At 43.6% G+C, this 19,863-nt stretch overlaps 1 protein-coding gene across 1 annotated transcript in view; it reads left to right on the top strand.

The window, feature by feature from the left end:
* The window catches only part of LOC106583602 (pleckstrin homology domain-containing family G member 4B), a 76,559-nt gene that overhangs the window by 54,795 nt on the left and 1,901 nt on the right, over positions 1-19,863 (top strand). The window contains exons 15-21 of the mRNA XM_014167971.3: positions 5,463-5,712; positions 7,417-7,506; positions 7,821-8,045; positions 11,957-12,127; positions 12,953-13,130; positions 15,409-15,525; positions 15,797-16,072. Of these exons, the coding sequence (XP_014023446.3) occupies positions 5,463-5,712; positions 7,417-7,506; positions 7,821-8,045; positions 11,957-12,127; positions 12,953-13,130; positions 15,409-15,525; positions 15,797-16,072 (1,307 nt within the window). The remainder of the gene's footprint in view (positions 1-5,462; positions 5,713-7,416; positions 7,507-7,820; positions 8,046-11,956; positions 12,128-12,952; positions 13,131-15,408; positions 15,526-15,796; positions 16,073-19,863) is intronic.

Below are 19,863 nucleotides of genomic sequence, written 5' to 3' on the forward strand. Positions count from 1 at the left end.
TTAAATTTCAGATTAAGATTAGTTGCCTGTAATCTTTACAATAACTACATACCGCATGGCAAGCAGTACCAGAGTGCCAAGTCTAGGTCCAAGAGGCTTCTAAACAGCTTCTACCCCCAAGCCATAAGACTCCTGAACATCTAGTCAAATGGCTACCCAGACTATTTGCATTGCCCCCCTCCCTTTACGCTGCTGCTACTCTCTGTTATTATCTATGCATAGTCACTTTCATAACTCTACCTACATGTACGTATTACCTCAATTACCTCGACTAACCGGTGCCCCCGCACATTGACTCTGTACTGGTACCCCCTGTATATAGCCTCGCTATTTTTTTATTTTATTTATTTATTTATTTCACCTTTATTTAACCAGGTAGGCAAGTTGAGAACAAGTTCTCATTTACAATTGCGACCTGGCCAAGATAAAGCAAAGCAGTTCGACAACATACAAAAACACAGAGTTACACATGGAGTAAAACAACATACAATCAATGAATGCAGTAGAAAAATAAATAAATAAATAAAAAAATAAGACTATATACAATGTGAGCAAATGATGTGAGATAAGGGAGGTAAAGGCAAAAAAATGCCATGGTGGCAAAGTAAATAAAGTATAGCAAGAAAAACACTGGAATGGTAGATTTGTAGTTTGAAGAAAGTTCAGAGATAAAATATAAATAATATGTAATATGGTGCAAAGGAGCAAAATAAATAAAATAAATAAATACAGTAGGGGAAGAGGTAGTAGTTTGGGCTAAATTATAGATGGGCTATGTACAGGTGCAGTGATCTGTGAGCTGCTCTGACAGCTGGTGCTTAAAGCTAGTCAGGGAGATAAGTGTTTCCAGTTTCAGAGATTTTTGTAGTTCGTTCCAGTCATTGGCAGCAGAGAACTGGAAGGAGAGACGACCAAAGGAGGAGTTGGCTTTAGGGGTGACCAGAGAGATATACCTGCTGGAGCGCGTGCTACAGGTGGGTGCTGCTATGGTGACCAGTGAGCGGAGATAAGGGGGGACTTTACCTAGCAGGGTCTTGTAGATGACCTGGAGCCAATGTGTTTGGCGACGATTATGAAGCGAAGGCCAGCCAACGAGAGCGTACAGGTCGCAGTGGTGGGTAGTATATGGGGCTTTGGTGACAAAACGGATGGCACTGTGATAGACTGCATCCAGCTTGTTGAGTAGGGTATTGGAAGCTATTTTGTAAATGACATCGCCGAAGTCGAGGATTGGTAGGATGGTCAGTTTTACGAGGGTATGTTTGGCAGCATGAGTGAAGGATGCTTTGTTGCGAAATAGGAAGCCAATTCGAGATTTCACTTTGGATTGGAGATGATTGATGTGAGTCTGGAAGGAGAGTTTACAGTCTAACCAGACACCTAGGTATTTGTAGTTGTCCACAAATTCTAAGTTAGAACCGTCCAGAGAAGTGATGCTGGACAGGCGGGCAGGTGCAGGCAGCGATTGGTTGAAGAGCATGCATTTAGTTTTACTTGTGTTTAGGAGCAGTTGGAGACCACGGAAGGAGAGTTGAATGGCATTGAAGCTCGTCTGGAGGGTTGTTAACACAGTGTCCAAAGAAGGGCCAGAAGTGTACAGAATGGTGTCGTCTGCGTAGAGGTGGATCAGAGATTCACCAGCAGCAAGAGCGACATCATTTATGTATACAGAGAAAAGAGTTGGCCCAAGAATTGAACCCTGTGGTACCCCCATAGAGACTGCCAGAGGTCCAGACAGTAGGCCCTCCGATTTGACACACTGAACTCTGTCAGAGAAGTAGTTGGTGAACCAGGCGACGCAATCGTTTGAGAAACCAAGGCTACTGAGACTGCCGATGAGGATGTGGTGATTAACAGAGTCAAAAGCTTTGGCCAGGTCAATGAATACGGCAGCACAGTATTGTTTCTTATCGATGGCGGTTACGATGTCGTTTAGGACCTTGAGCGTGGCTGAGGTGCACCCATGACCAGCTCTGAAACCAGATTGCATAGCGGAGAGGGTGCGGTGGGATTCGAAATGGTCGGTAATCTGTTTGTTGACTTGGCTTTCGAAGACCTTAGAAAGGCAGGGTAGGATGGATATAGGTCTGTAGCAATTTGGGTCAAGAGTGTCACCTCCTTTGAAGAGGGGGATGACAGCAGCTGCTTTCCAATCTATGGGAATCTCAGACGACACGAAAGAGAGGTTGAACAGGCTAGTAATAGGGGTTGCAATAATTTCGGCAGATAATTTTAGAAAGAAAGGGTCCAGATTGTCAAGCCCAGCTGATTTGTAGGGGTCTAGATTTTGCAGCTCTTTCAGAACATCAGCTGAATGGATTTGGGAGAAGGAGAAATGGGGGAGGCTTGGGCGAGTAGCTGTGGGGGGTGCAGTGCTGTTGAATGCAGTAGGGGTAGTTAGGTGGAAAGCATGGCCAGCCGTAGAAAAATGCTTATTGAAATTCTCAATTATAGTGGGCTTATCGGTGGTGACAGAGTTTCCTATCCTCAGTGCAGTGGGCAGTTGGGAGGAGGTGTTCTTATTCTCCATGGACTTTACAATGTCCCAGAACTTTTTAGAGTTGGAGTTGCACGAAGCGAATTTCTGTTTGAAAAAGCTAGCCTTGGCGTTTCTAACTGCCTGTGTGTATTGGTTTCTAACTTCCCTAAAAAGTTGCATATCGCGGGGGCAGTTCGATGCTAATGCAGAACGCCACAGGATATTTTTGTGTTGGTTAAGGGCAGTCAGGTCTGGGGAGAACCAAGGGCTATACCTGTTCCTGGTTCTAAATTTCTTGAAAGGGGCATGCTTATTTAAGATGGAGAGGAAGGCATTTAAAAAAAATAACCAGGCATCCTCTACTGACGGGATGAGGTCAATATCCTTCCAGGATACCAGGGCCAGGTCGAATAGAAAGGCTTGCTCGTTGAAATGTTTCAGGGAGCGTTTGACAGTGATGAGTGGAGGTCGTTTGACCGCTGACCCATTACGGGTACAGGCAATGAGGCAGTGATCGCTGAGATCTTGGTTGAAAACAGCAGAGGTGTATTTAGAGGGCACGTTGGTTAAGATGATATCTATGAGGGTGCCAGTGTTTGCGGCTTTGGGGTTGTACCTGGTGGGTTCATTAATAATTTGTGTGAGATTGAGGGCATCAAGCTTGGATTGTAGGATGGCTGGGGTGTTAAGCATGTCCCAGTTTAGGTCACCTAGTAGCACGAGCTCTGAAGATAGATGGGGGGCAATCAGTTCACATATGGTGTCCAGAGCACAACTAGGGGCCGAGGGGGGTCTATAGCAGGCGGCAACGGTGAGAGACTTGTTTTTGGAGAGGTGGATTTTTAAAAGTAGAAGTTCAAATTGTTTGGGTACAGACCTGGATAGCAGGACAGAACTCTGCAGGCTATCTCTGCAGTAGATTGCAACACCGCCCCCTTTGGTCGTTCTATCTTGTCTGAAAACGTTGTAGTTAGGGATGAAGATTTCAGAGTTTTTGGTGGACTTCCTAAGCCAAGATTCAGACACAGCTAGGACATCCGGGTTGGCAGAGTGTGCTAAAGCAGTGAATAAAACAAACTTAGGGAGGAGGCTTCTAATGTTAACATGCATGAAACCAAGGTTATTACGGTTACAGAAGTCATCAAAAGAGAGCGCCTGGGGAGTAGGAGTGGAGCCAGGCACTGCAGGGCCTGGATTCACCTCTACATCCCCAGAGGAGCAGAGAAGAATAAGTATGAGGGTACGGCTAAAAGCTATAAGAATTGGTCGTCTGTGACGTCCAGAATAGAGAGAAAAAGGAGCAGGTTTCTGGGGGCGATAAAATAGCTTCAAGGTATAATGTACAGACAAAGGTATGGTGGGATGTGAGTACAGAGGAGGTAAACCTAGGCATTTAGTGATTATGAGAGAGATATTGTCTCTAGAAACTTCATTGAAACCAGAAGATGTCATAGCATGTGTGGGTGGAGGAACTGAGAGGTTGGATAAGGTATAATGAGCAGGGCTAGAGGCTCTACAGTGAAATAAGCCAATAAACACTAACCAGAACAGCAATGGAGAAGGCATATTGACATTAAGGAGAGGCATGCTTAGCCGAGTGATCAAAGGGTCCAGTGAGATTCAGACAGCTAGCCGGGCCATAGGTAGCAAGCTGGTGGAAGATGGGAGGGAGGTCTGTTTTTAGCCACCTCGTGGGTTTCCGTCTGTGGGTTAGTGGGGTTCCGTGTGGAAGGGGGGACCAGTCCAAGTTGGCAAAATAGTTAGTTATAGTGGCCCAAGAAAAGTGTCCGATAGACCTATTCAGATCGCAGCCGAAAAGACAGCTAACGATTAGCGGGCCGCAGATGGGCGATCAGGTTACGTCGCGACGGAGGGGCCAGTTGGATAACTCCCTCGGGCAGATAACGTCGGTGGTCCAGTCGTGAAGACCCGATGGGGCTCCGCATCGGCAGTAAAACGGGTCAGGATAGGTGAGTTGTAGCCCAGGAGACACTTCAGCTGGCTAGCTCAGGAATAGCCCAGGAGTGGCTGACGGAACTCTTCAGCTGGCTAGCTCCGTAATAATGTGTGTTAATTCCGTGACCGACGTTGCCAATAGTCACTCAGGTAGCAGCTAGTTAGCTGCAAGATCCAGGTGTAAATGTCCAGAGCCTGCGTTAGAAATCGGGGAAAGGAGAGAGAATAGGTCCGGTATGCTCTGGTCTGAGTCGCGCTGTACAAAAACTGGCGATAGCTATTCGAGCTAATGGATAGCTGAGGACAGCTAACCGTGGCTAGCTGAACTTCAACGTTAGCCAGTGAAAATGGCTAAACACTTGCTAGCTTCTGTTGTGGAATTCAGATGAGGTAAATAATACTTTATTTTTTAAATTGGTGAGGCGGGTTGCAGGAGAGTGCTTTGAGGTTGAGTATTTAGTATAAAAAAAAAAATATATATATATATATATATATATTGATAAGTGAAGAAAAATAAAAAATGTAAATATATATATATACACGGGACACGACAAGAGGAGGGTAGAGGACGTCTGAACTGCTACGCCATCTTGGAAAAAAAAAAAAAAAAAAAAGATTGTTATTTTACTGCTGCTCTTTAATTATTTGTTACTTGTATTTCTTATTTTTTTAGGTATTTTATTTAAAACTGTATTGTTGGTTAAGGGCTTGTAAGTAAGCATTTCACTGTAAGGTCTACACCTGTTGTATTCGGCACATGTGACAAATAGAATTTGATTTGATTTGATTACGGTCACTGTTAATTTGTATAATCCCCTATAGATGATCTACAGATGTTCAAACTACCAACAAATTATCAACTGCAACTCTGTTGAAATGCAACAGCTTGCTAAAGTTACAGGGTTACGTTACAAGGTTAGCTTTAGGGTTAAAGTAAGTAGGGTGAGGGTAAGGGGTAAATTAGAGAACGCATTGTCCAAATTCCTCCTCCTTAAAATTCCCAATTTCCTGTTTCCTGTGTGGACAGGAAGTTGCAGAGGATCATGGAGGAGCTGTTGTTGACTGAGAGGGAGTATGTACGATCTCTAGGCTACGTACGAGAGCACTACTTCCCTGAGCTGGAGAGGCCTGATGTGCCTCAGGACCTAAGGGGCCAGGGGGGGAACATTTTCGGCAACCTGGAGAAGCTCCATGACTTCCACCGTCATCACTTTCTGAAAGAGCTGGAGGGCTGCCTCCGAGAACCCTTCAGAGTGGGACGCTGCTTCCTACGACATGTGGGTTCCCATGGTTACAAACCTTAACCGTGTGATAACTAAACCTAACCTGAAAGGGATATTTCAATCTTTTGTTCATAAATCCACTGTTAACAGAATCCCAAAAATGTTGCATGTCAGCAGTCAAGTTTTCAAGAGCCCTTTTACTACAGAGCAAAAACTGTGATGATGTGTTTTAAGTGAAGGATGGCAAAATTCAAAAGGCACTCGCACATCTGAGCAATCTTCTTGCAGGTGCATGGCAACAGTTGAAACAAGATGAAGGAAAAAGAAAACCGCACCCTGCTCTTGATAGTATCACTGATATTTAATAAGCTTACGTATCGGCCTAACAGCCTTCGTCAGAGCTTTTGTGAATTTTCTGAAAACAGCACCTCTATGTAGACTTAGCCCCACCCACATCCGTTCCACGCATGGAAAGGGGTTGGAGGCAAAGGAAAAATAAATAAGTGCTACCAAACATAACAATATGCATTTCACAAACACTACAAAAGTGTATAAATAAGACGCATTGAACACGTACATAAAACCACAATGAGGACATAGCAAGTTTTCATTAATCATTGGGTACATCATACGAAAAACATCAGCGTAATCTTAAATAGGCACATAATTCATGTTAAAATTCACAACATAACATACATAGGCATTTCATCATTAAGTCCTTTAGGAAATAACTCAGAGTATTATTAATATCTCCTTCCCTGTCTGATATCTTAACTTTCTCTATGCCACAAAATCTAAAGGTAGAAATGTCATGTTTTAGGTCATTAAAATGTACTGCGACTGGATAATCCCTGTCGTTTCTCCTGATTGAACTTTTATGTTCACTAATTCTCTGTTTGAGAGAGCGGGAGGTCTTACCGACATAGCAGAGCCTACATGGACATTTAATAATGTCAATAACATGGGTGGTGGTACACGTAATGATATCATTTATTTGAAACCGTTTTCCTGTGTGGGGGTGACAGAAATATTCACACTTCATCATATTGTTGCACTGTGCGCATCTTCTGCATTTATAGCTATCATTTGGTAGAGGGCGTAAAAGAGCCTGGCTGATTTTCTTTCGTGGCTGGCAGTTGGCTGATCCAATTTATCGCGTAAATTGCGACCTCTCCTATACACAATAAGTGGTGGATTTTTTAATTCAGCCGGCAAAGCTGGGTCTGATGATAAAATATGCCAGTGTTTCTTGACCACACCTCCCACTTTTCGCGAATTCAAAGTATATGTGAAAGTATATATTTCCAGGGTAGTGTCCTCATCACTTCACAGAGAAGTTAAAATAGACAGTTAGTAACACTGGTATAACAGTATTTAGTAACACTGGTATAACAGTATTTAGTAACACTGGTATAACAGTATTTAGTAATATTGGTATAACAGTATTTAGTAACACTGATATAACAGTATATTTTAATCCAACTGCTCTGAAACAAATAATCAACAAGTGTTTTACAATAACATTGCTTTACCTTTTGGGGTGAGAGACATTTCAGTCTTTTTATTATAACTGATCTTTTCATCTCTTTGGCACTCACCAACAACAAGTGATGTGGACCGCACACCACAAGCCAGGTCAATTATAATCTTGAGAAATCAACAGGTTCTACAGCTGTGTAAAATAGAATACAATAATAATACTTTATATTTTATTTATTTGTATTTTCTATTGAATTCTGTGCTTCTACCCCTATCCAGAGAGAGAGCTTTGGCCTGTACGCCCTCTTCAGCAAAAACAAACCCCAGTCAGACAGCTTACTCATCAACTACGGCCATGACTTTTTCAAGGTGAGGATGTCAAATAAACTGTCAGAGTACACTGATATTACAGTATGTAATGCAATACTCATCCTTATGTGAAGTATTTGTAGTGGAAGTGCCCCCAGAACAATGGTGTTTGCAAAAAAAAAGTTGAAAACCCTTTATTAACAGTATATTATAACATGCATGTCCTAACAGGGTTGTGGTCAATTCTATTTAAATTCGGTCAACAATCAAATTCCAATTTTAGAAAAAAATGCAATTGGAATTTCAGTTTTTAATTTCTGATTTGAATGAATTGATATAGAATTGTCCCGAACTCTGTTTTCCTAACACTCCAGCAAAAACAGCTGCAGCTGGGGGACAAGATGGACCTGTCTTCTTACCTGCTGAAGCCAGTGCAGCGGATCAGCAAGTACAGCCTACTGCTGCAGGACATGGTGAGGGAGTGCGGGCCACACAGGAGCCGTGAGGAGGCCGAGGTCCAGCACGCCCTGGAGGTCATCCAGTTCCAGCTACGGCATGGCAACAACCTGCTGGCCATGGACGACATCCAGGACTGTGATGTGAGTGAGGATTGGGGAAGAGGGGATTGGAGGGAGAGGTATAAAAGGAGGACTGAAGAGTAACAATGTAAATAATGGCGCCGGAGGAGATGGCTGCCATCTTACGGGCCCCAAACCAATTGTGCTATTTTGTGTGTTTTTCCACGTTTTTTTGTAGCTTATTTTGTACATAATGTTTCTGCTACCATCTCTTAACATTGAAAAGAGCTTCTGGATATCAGAACAGCGATTACTCACCTCGAACTGGACGAAGATTTTTTCTTTTAACGAGTCGGACACGAAGGATTTACCGGACCAGGCCCAAATCCCTGTCATTCGTATCAAGAAGAGATGCCGATACAGGGGACGCAAGTCCGGGTGCCTTGTGAGAATTAGTCAGCGAGTGGGTAACTCGCCTCTACCATACGTTCTATTGGCCAACGTGCAATCATTGGAGAATAAACTGGATGAGCTCCGTTCAAGACTATCCTACCAATGGGACATTCAAAACTGTAATATTTTATTTTTCACAGAGTCGTATCTGAACGACGACATGGATAATATACAGTTGGCTGGGTTTTCCGTGACAAAACAGCTACCTCCGGCAAGACGAGGGGTGGTGGTCTGTGTTTATTTGTCAATAGCAGCTTGTGCGAAAAATCTAATATTAAGGAAATCTCAAGGTTTTGCTCGCATGAGGTGGAGTATCTCATGATATGATGTAGACCACAGTATTTACCAAGAGAATTTGCATCTATATTTTTCATAGCCATCTATTTACCACCATAAACCGATGCTGGCACTAAGATCGCACTCAATGAGCTGTACAAGGCCATAAGCAAACAAGAACATGCTAATACAAAGGCGGTGCTTCTAGTGGCTGGGGACTTTAATGCAGAAAAACTTAAATCCGTTTGACCTCATTTCTACCAGAATGTCACGTGCAACCAGAGGAAGAAAAACTCTAGACCACCTTTACTCCACACACAGAGACGCATACAAAGCTCTCCCTCGCCCTCCATTTGGCAAATCTGACCATAATTCTATCCTCTTGATTCCTGCTTACAAGCAAAAACTAAAATAGAAAGTACCAGTGACTCTTTCAATACGAAAGTGGTCAGATTTAGTTTAGTTTAGTTTATTAATTCGACCATTTTAAAAAACAAGCACACCTAAAACTTAAAAGACATACATGCACATGAATAAAATCCTCGAGGATAACACACTATAAAGTCTGGGACTTATTTCCATTGTGGTCCTCTTGAGACAAGATTGCTAGACAAGATCAAACACAGTATGGCAGTGAAATAATAAAACAAAAACATAATGACGCGGATGCTACGCTACAGGACTGTTTTGCTAGCACAGACTGGAAAATGTTCCATGATTTATCCAATGGCAGTGAGGAGTATACCACCTCAGCCATCAGCTTCATTAATAAATGCATCGACGACGTTGTCCCCATAGTGACCAAACGTATATATCCCAACCAGAAGCCATGGATTACAGGCAACATCCGAGTCGAGCTACAGGCTAGAGCTGCCTCTTTCAAGGAACGGGACACTAATCCAGACTCTTATAAGAAATCTCGCTACACCCTCTGATGAACCATCAAACAGGCAAAGCGTCAATACAGAATTAAGATTGAATCCTACTATACCGGCTCTGGCGCTCGTCAGATGTGGCAGGGCTTGAAAACTGTTATGGACTACAAAGGGAAACCCAGCCGCGTGCTGCCCAGTGACGCAAGCCTACCAGACGAGCTAAATGCTTTTATGCTTGCTTAGAGGCAAGCAACAATGAAACATGCTTGAGAGCACCAGCTGTTCCGGATGACTGTGTGATAACGCTTTCAGTAGCCGATGTTAGCAGGTCAACATAAACAGGTCAACATACACAAAGCCGTGGGGCCAGATGGATTACCAGGGCGTGTATTCAAAGCATACGCGGACCAACTGGCAAGTGTCTTCACTAACATTTTCAACCTCTCCCTGACCGATTCAGTAATACCTACATGTTTCAAGCAGACCACCATAGTCCCTGTGCGCAAGGAAGTGAAGGTAACCAGCCAAAATTATTACAGCCCCGTAGCACTCACGTCGGTAGCCATGAAGTGCTTTGAAAGGCTGGTCATGGCTCACATCAACAGCTTTATCCCGGATACCCTAGACCTACTCCAATTCACATACCGCCCCAACAGATCCACATGCGTAATCTCAATCACACTCCACACTGCCCTTTCACACCTGGACAAAAGGAACACCTATGTGAGAATACTGTTCATTCACTACAGCTCAGCGTTCAACACCACAGTGCCCACAAAGCTCATCACTAAGCTAAGGACCCTGGGAATAAACATCTCCCTCTGCAACTGGATCCTGGACTTCCTGACAGGGCCGCTCCCAGGTGGTAAGGGTAGGCAACAGCATGTCTGCCACGCTGAACCTCAACACTGGAGCTTCCCAGGGGTGCCAACACTATCATTAAGTATGCTGACGACACAACAGTGCTAGGCCTGATTACTGACAACGATGAGACAGCCTATAGGGAGGAGGTCAGAGACCTGGCAGTGTGGTGCCAGGACAGCAACCTCTCCCTCAATCTGAGCAAGACAAAGGAGGTCATTGTGGACTACAGGAAAAGGCGGGCCGAACAAGTCCCCATTAACATCGACGGAGCTGTAGTGGAGCAGGTCGAGAATTTCAAGTTCCTTGGTGTCCACATCACCAATGAACTATCATGGTCCAAACACACCAAGACAGTCGAGAAGAGCGCATGACAACACATTTTCCCAATCAGGAGCATGAAAAGATTTTGCATGGGTCCCCAGATCCTCAAAAAGATCTACAGCTGCACCATTGAGAGCATCCTGACCGGTTGCATCACCGCCTGGTATGGCAACCGCTACAGAGGGTAGTGAGTACGACCCAGTGCATCACTGGGGCCAAGCTTCCTGCCATCCAGGACCTACAGTATATACTAGGTGGTGGTAGAGGAAAGCCCCAAAAATGGTCAAAGACTCCAGTCACCCAAGTCTTAGACTGTTCTCTCTGCTACCGCACGGCAAGAGCGGTAGAAGTCTAGGACCAAACGTCTCCTTAACAGCTTCTACCCCCATGCCATAAGACTGCTGAAAATTGAATCAAATGGCCACCCGGACTATTTACATTGACCCACCCACCCCCCCCCATTCATTTTTTACACTGCTGCTCCTCGCTGTTTATTATCTATGCATACTTTACCCCTACCTACATGTACAAATGACCTCGACTAACCTGTACCCCCCCCCCCACACTCACTCAGTACCAGTACCCCCTGTATGTAACCTCGTTATTGTTATTTTATTGTGTTACTTTTTATTATTTGTTACTTTACTTTATTTGGTAAATATTTTCTCTTTCTTGAACTGCATTTTTGGTTAATTAAGGTCTTGTAAGTAGGCATTTCAAGGTCTACACCTGTTGTATTCGGCACATGTGACAAATTAAGTTTGATTTGATTTCGTTCAGCCGACCCACATTGGATAAATTGGCACGACCCAAATCACCATCTGTAGCCTATACTCTAAACCTCAATTGTGAGTTTGTTCGAATGTTTATATTTTCTCCCTTTTTTTGTTATCTTCTGTTGTCTTGCTTGTAAGATAAAATAAAAGTTTGACTCCTCCAGTCATACAGTATAGTGCAGGGGTTTAGAAACTTTTTTTCGGGTGACCCACTTTGGCCAAATGATTTACCCACCTAACCCAAATAACATTGATCTACCACATTCGTGAAGTCGTTCGGAACCTAACACACTTCTTAGTTTGTTCCTATCTGGGGATGAATACAGTATAAGGTCAAATGTCAATGTACTAAAAAGGGTTCATCTTACCACAGATGCATCCTGACAGAATACAGCCTGCCCTCAATGTAATTTCTCTTCTCCTGTAGGTCAACTTGAAGGAGCAGGGGCAGCTGATTCGTCAGGACGAGTTCCTGGTGTCCTTCAGAAAGAAAAAGTGTTTCCGCCACATCTTCCTCTTCCAGGACCTTGTCCTCTTCAGCAAAACTAAGAGGACCGACGTGGGCAACGACACTTATGTATATAAACAGTCATTCAAGGTATGCAGGTATACAAAACACAGCACAATATACCCCGATGTGAAACTTGAGCCAAAGCTACCTGTCACAGATCCCTCCAGAACTTTCATTACGCACACCTGTCCCCTATTCCCACTGATTTGTATTTGTATATATATGCCCTTTGGTTTCCATTGGGCGGTCGATTATTGTTACAATGTCCGTTGGTGCGTGTGAGTACCTGTGCTGTGTGTTTTAGCTTTCGTGCCATTGTGGATTGCGCAGATGATTACGGGTCTCGTTCCATGTGTTAATCATTGTGCGCATGTGTTATTTATTCGAGGTACTCCTTGCTCTTTTGTTTGGGTTTCAACCCTGTGTTTTTGTATAGTGTTTGTTTGATCTTCGTCCCTGTGCCTTTACACGGCACGCTGTAATTTGGGGTATACTAATAAAAAAATCTTAAGCATTCCTGCGGCTGTCTCATAAATAATTTATGAGACACTACCTTCCTTGGAAATCATTGAAACACATGCTTACGTCATAAAAGGGCCATGCCTTGCGTCACATGAAAAGTATTATGTGAAATTTCCAATTTGAGCAACTGTAGCTACCCTCCAAAAGTTTAACTTCCATGACCACTTCCTCTATTGCGTGGAAAACTGTATATGATTCACTGTACGTTAACACATACCCTGTTTGTAAATGGAGAAGGAAACCTGTCTGTCTAGGTTGATTACTTTCAAAATATACATACACTGTTATATCCACGTATAGTCCTTTATTTGCCTTATAAAGGGTTTATGAACACTTCATAAGCCTTTACAAGTTGTAGTTAGTTTAAGACTATGTTTTCTGTTCTGACAGACCTCTGACATTGGGATGACCCACAATTCGGGGGACAGCGGGCTGTGCTTTGAGATCTGGTTCAGAAGGAGGAAGTCCCAGGACACTTACACCCTGCAGGCCGGGAACAGAGAGGTGAAGGACGCCTGGACCAAAGACCTTGAGCGCATCCTCTGGGAGCAGGCTGTACACAACAGAGGTCAGAGGTTACCCCTGAGATTAACCAGACAATCAGATCTCTCGTGTCCTAAAATGATCTGGTCTGTATCTGAAAACATTACTAGCAGTCAAATCCTTGCTTGCCCGGTTCTTATTTCCTCAATTCCTCTCAAAGGGCATTAGAGGTGACGGTCCCATGGAAAGACTATGAATCGTCCCCTCCAATGCACTTTGAGAGGAATGGAAAACACAAGGAATTAGGAAGAAAGGATTTGCCAGCTTGGAAAGTTTTCAGATACAGCCACAGAGCTCAACCTACTATATTGTGCCCACACTCCCACTGATCTGAAAAGAGTTGATGGATTAAAGCAATGACTATTAAACCAACACTTTCAACTGTAGTCATGTGGAACAGACAATGAAAATAAGCAATTTCAGGCTACTGGTATACAGCTCCCATCACTTGCCAGTACTTGGCAAGCAACCAATCAGATTGTAGGACTTTAAGTGGAAGAAGGGCGGGTCTTGACAGGAAGCTCTTGCAGATCTATATTAAGCGCTGACATAATGTCCAAGACACACTGGTGGGATTGAGACTAACACACAGCCATAGATTTGTTGGTTCTATGTTTGAGTTTTCTTATTGTGTTCCTCCCCTAGTAGGTAAATTACTTGCTTACTAAATCCTTATTTCCGTCCCCTTTGGGACATAGGTATGGCTACAATGAACTCCCTCTACTTCAGGGCTCTCCAACCCTGTTCCTGGAGAGCTACCCTCCTGTAGGTTTTGAATCCAAACCGCAGTTGTAACTATCCAGATTCAGTTTATTAACCAGCTAATTATTAGAATCAGAAAGTGGAAGGGGTAGAATGTAGTGAATTTGTTTGTTTGCCCATTATTAAAGACCAAAATTGGCACAGTGTTCTTTTACGTAAATACAAAAATATACCAGTTTTACTTGAGGACCAAAATTTTGAAATCGGCACCATACAGGTTGCAAAATAGTTAGGAAGAGATTTTTGATGTGCCGATTCTGTGGCACATGGTTTATGAATTGATACGCAAAACAACTCTTGATTAAAAGCATAGTGTTTTTCCAATTTAAATGATTATACAAACTTCTTGCCACAAACAGAATGTTATGAATATGGGGCGTACAACCATCTCAGCTCTGCAGATTTTGCTACAAAGAGACAGAATCATTGGATCACTTATTTTGGTATTGCCCCTTTGTAGCTTGTTTCTGGTCACAGGTTCAAGAATGGTTGAAAAATCACAACATTTATCTAAAATGAACCCTACAAATAGCACTGTTGGGAGATTTGAAAAACCATAGTCAATCAATCAACAATATAACAATACTTTTACTTTTAGTAAAAATATGTATCTTTAACTTACAATCTGTAGATACTATGCGGTTAGACAGGTTCAGAATACATTTGAAGAATCACAGCACAGTTAAAAAATATATGGCACATGGAAATCATTAGAGGGCGGTTTACAGAGATAGGTGGGATGGATTGAGAGTAGCTGAGGGGTGGGTTTACGAAGATAGGTGGAATGGACTGAGAGTAGCTGAGGGGTGGGTTTACGAAGATAGGTGGAATGGACTGAGAGTAGCTGAGGGGTGGGTTTATGGAGATAGGTGGGATGGACTGAGAGTAGCTGAGGGGTGGGTTTATGGAGATAGGTGGGATGGACTGAGAGTAGCTGAGGGGTGGGTTTATGGAGATAGGTGGGATGGACTGAGAGTAGCTGAGGGGTGGGTTTACGAAGATAGGTGGGATGGACTGAGAGTAGCTGAGGGGTGGGTTTATGAAGATAGGTGGAATGGACTGAGAGTTGCCGAGGGGTGGGTTTATGAAGATAGGTGGAATGGACTGAGAGTTGCCGAGGGGTGGGTTTAAAAGCTCATGTTCTGTAACAGTTATGACTGAAAACACTATGTATAATGTATCAGTATATCTATCTAGATGTAATGTATATCAAAATATCAAATTATTTTATTCTTACTCTGTAACTACTGTAAAAAAGACTGCCATTTAAAATATGTGTAGAATGAACATAAAATGAAATGAAATAAAAGTTGGAGGGAGGTGGTGTATGGGTAAATAATAATAATAATATTAGAATAAGGAGCGCTAGATTAGGGTTGGAATGATAACCTACAGGATGGTAGCTCTCCAGGATCAGGGTTGGCGAGCCCTGCAGTCTACTTATTTGTGTCTATGGTATCATATTGTGCCTCGCTCCAAGAATGGTTGACCTGTGACAGTTTATCTAGGTCAATGTTATTATTGTGGTTGCTTTATTCCAGAGATCCATATGCAGGAGAGGGTGTTCATGGGTATCGGGAACAAGCCCTTCATGGATATCCAGCCTAGCGACGCGGCCATCAATGACAGGGCAGTCAACTGTGCTCTGATGGGAAGAGGTACAAATCCATAGCATACTATAGAGATTACATTAAGACAAGTTTAATTCCATTGGAATTCAATTCATCCCATTATTATTACGCATTCATTCATCAAATGCATGTAATATTGGAATTAGGCTATGAATGGAAAGGATATTCAGATGAAGAAATTCACACCATCATAGATGTTTTTCCCCAATCCTAGTTGTTCCTACTTTGGCAATTCTCTTGTTGTCTCAGTCCCGTCCTGTCCCATCTCATACAATTTGATCTCATCTGGCCCTCCCAGAATCCAAGGCGTTGGCCTCCTCGGGGACGTCTGGCTTGCAGGGCGGGTTTCCTGTGCTGCGGCCAAACTCCTTTGGCTCGGGGAGCTGTTTGTCAACCTCCGGCAGCCACTCCTCTTCCTCCTCGGGGAGAGGGTCCCTGTCCTCCCCGACGGGGGGGTACCTGTGCGGCCCGAAGCTGAGGGGGGTTGCTGGGGGTCAAGGGGGGTATTCGGAGCGCCCTGGGGTCCTTGAGGAGGATGACATGGACCAGGAGAGCGGGAGTCAGAATCTACTGAGTGAGTGGATTTAATAAGGAAGGTAGCATGTTTGAAATGTAAAGCATGCTAATTTGAGGGATATTGACTTCTTTTGGTCTTTCGATGGAAATGCTTAAGTTATCATTTGGTGACACCAACCAGGTAAAGAAAACCAAAGCATGAATGGTTGTCTTTCCTTGTCCAAATTCTGCTTAAAGAGTAAGGGAACAAATGTAATTTTGTATTTTGGGTGAACTATCACTTTAAGGCTCATGTGTCAGACTCATGCATCAAGCTGAGGCATCTGATGTCAACAGCGCAATATTTCTCTTAAAACAGTGCAGAGGTGGAAGATGGCTGTAGATGACTAGATAACTGCTGTTTGACTTCACATGAAACTAAACTACAGTTTTTAATCCTAGTGCTAAACTTGTGCATAGCAGCTAATTGCTATATGTTTGTAGAATGATAAGTCTAACATCGACTGAGGGGAATGAAGCTACAGCAGTGTCATAACTCTCCTGAGATGATCTGAAGGATCAGGTTACAGTGGGTCCGCTCTACAGCGTGCTCTCTCTCGTAGAGGGGGAGAGCGGGAAGTCAGCTGTTTTATGGTCAGTCATAAAATATGCTGCCCCTATGCTCTGTAGTGTTCAAGATTGGAATGTAAACTGTGGAACACAGAGAGACTCTTGGATATCAAAAGTTTGAATAAATAAATAATATTTATATGTTTGAGAATGTGGGAGTGGTCCGTGGACACTTAAGGGACAGTCATGACGAGTGTGTTTGATTTGGTGATGTAATGAAGGACGGGAAACACTCATTACTGTGTCTTTGGTTGTGTACACTTCTTAATTATGGGGTTTACATCTAAATATTGTGAAACGTATGTGATTAAACATGAAACTATTTGTGAAAAGATGTAATGTGATGTTAACCTTCTAAATGAGAAATTATGGGTTTTCATATAAAGTTAACCAAATCAGGGGCCACGCCCAGGTGAGCATAGACATTATGTTGGCGTCATGGACCGCCCTTTTCTCAGAAGTGTATAAACCCGCTCCTGACGAAATTTACATTAGACAAGAAAATATGGAGCTGACACTACATGCTGAAATGGTTAAGAACTACAACTCCATAAGCCACGGAGACCATACAGCATGTAGCGTTGGCTACACGGCTGGAAATGGTTCAACTCTGAGACTATCGATCACTACAGAATAAGAGTAAATCCTAGACATAGTATTACTAGTCTGCAGCTGGAAATGACGTAAATCTAGTATGACAATACCGACAACCGCGGAAGCATCTATTTTATGCAAAGACCATCTGTCCGCCTGACGTATCCATTACAACAGAGCCGCGGAGAAAGCAACAACCACGAAATACATTGGGACTTCTGGGGAAGTTAACTAGAGAATCTCTGATGAACTGAATCTCCAGCAGACGGACTGGCGATTCCAACAGAGAAGACAACAACGACATACGGGCGTAAATATATACATTGCAATTATTTTCGAGTGAGCGGCCGTTCATTGAGTTTATTTTATTTTTTACAGGGACAGTGCACATTAATCAAAGTTTCAGTAAAAGTGCCGGTTTTAGCCAGCCGGCTAATTTTCAACCGCAGTCCCTGGGCAGGTTATTAAAAACAATTACAATATAGACAATCATTGAACAGTGAGCACACGCAGAGTAACATAGGACAAGCAAGACATAGCATACAGACAGAGCAACATAGGACAAGCAAGATGTAGCATACAGACAGAGCAACATAGAACAAAAAGCAACAAGACAAAATCCATAAAAACAACAAAGTGTTTCCACACCTCACAAGCTACAGACAACAGACAACATGGAAAGTGGCAATACACAGCTAGTGATTATGTTCACAAATCTGACTGACCTTTAGCCATGTCTTCATGCATTTTGTGAAAGTGTGATATGTGGTGCAGTTATGTGTGTCTGATGGCAGTGTATTCCAGACATGGGAGGCTCTCACAGAGAAAGCGGATTTACTAAAGGTGCTTTTCCTTAAGGGAACTATACAGTCACCTCTCATGGCAGACCTTGTGGATCTGCTGCCATATGTTTGGGTTTTCTGTTTAACAAAAATACTGAGTGGAGGGGGAACCAGGCCATTTAGGATCTTGAATACAAGACATGCGTCGGTGTATTGCACAAGATTTTCCCAACTCAGGAGCTCATGCTTTCTGAGGATGTAACAGTGATGATGGCTATTGGGCTTCCTATCAAGCACTTTGAGAGCCTGTTTGTAGACAGACTGAATAGGTTTTAATGTTGTATAGCAAGCTTGGGCCCAACTAGTCAAGCATTTTTACATTTACATTTAAGTCATTTAGCAGACGCTCTTATCCAGAGCGACTTACAAATTGGTGCATTCACCTTATGATATCCAGTGGAACAACCACTTTGCAATAGTGCATCTAAATCTTTTTTTTTTGGGGGGGGGGGGGGTTAGAAGGATTACTTTATCCTATCCCAGGTATTCCTTAAAGAGGTGGGGTTTCAGGTGTCTCCGGAAGGTGGTGATTGACTCCGCTGTCCTGGCGTCGTGAGGGAGCTTGTTCCACCATAGGGGTGCCAGAGCAGCGAACAGTTTTGACTGGGCTGAGCGGGAACTGTGCTTCCTCAGAGGTAGGGGGGCCAGCAGGCCAGAGGTGGATGAGTGCAGTGCCCTCGTTTGGGTGTAGGGACTGATCAGAGCCTGAAGGTACGGAGGTGCCGTTCCCCTCACGGCTCCGTAGGCAAGCACCATGGTCTTGTAGCGGATGCGAGCTTCAACTGGAAGCCAGTGGAGAGAGCGGAGGAGCGGGGTGACGTGAGAGAACTTGGGAAGATTGAACACCAGACGGGCTGCGGCGTTCTGGATGAGTTGTAGGGGTTTAATGGCACAGGCAGGGAGCCCAGCCAACAGCGAGTTGCAGTAATCCAGTCGGGAGATGACAAGTGCCTGGATTAGGACCTGCGCCGCTTCCTGTGTGAGGCAGGGTCGTACTCTGCGAATGTTGTAAAGCATGAACCTACAGGATCGGGTCACCGCCTTGATGTTAGGGGAGTGGGGGAGTTTCATCGATTTGAAGTACAGTCTTGCTACCTCTGTGGTCAAACAATTTCGTATAAATCGGAAATTAGCTAGGTTGAATTTGGTTATTTGAATTACCTTTTTCACATGCTTTTTAAAAGAGAGGTTGGAATCAACTATGATGACAAGGTACTTAAAATCAGATACCACCTGGAGCTTCTCCCCTGACACATAGACATCTGACTCAGTAGCATCTGTTGCCCTCTTTGTGAAGAACATGCAAACAGTTTTTTTCACATTGAGATGCAAACACGAGTCACTGAGCCACTTTGTAACCTGGACCATTACAGTAGTGAGTTCTTGTGCAGCTTGTTGTTTGCTCTTTGCATGCACATATATCACTGTATCATCTGCATACATTTGAACCTCAGACCCAGTGCAGACAGAAGGCAGATCATTAATGTACAGGCTGAACAGGAGGGGCCCCAGTATTGACCCTTGGGGCACGCCCACATGATATCTAAGAGTGGGCGACAGCTCATTGCTCACTCTGACACACTGAGTTCTGCCTTCAAGGTATGATTTCATCCATCTCAAGGCATCGGGGGAAAAGTTGAACTTGGACAATTTTGTGATGAGAATCTCATGGTTAACAGTATCGAAAGCTTTCCTTAGGTCCAGAAACACAGCCCCAACAACGCCCCCTTTGTCCATCTTGGACTTCACATTTTCCAGAAGAAAGCAGTTGGCCGTTTCTGTGGAGTGTTTCGCTCTGAAGCCA

The sequence above is a fragment of the Salmo salar genome, chromosome 22, assembly GCF_965601325.2.
Source record: "Salmo salar chromosome 22, fSalSal1, whole genome shotgun sequence".
Classification (NCBI taxonomy): domain Eukaryota; kingdom Metazoa; phylum Chordata; class Actinopteri; order Salmoniformes; family Salmonidae; genus Salmo; species Salmo salar.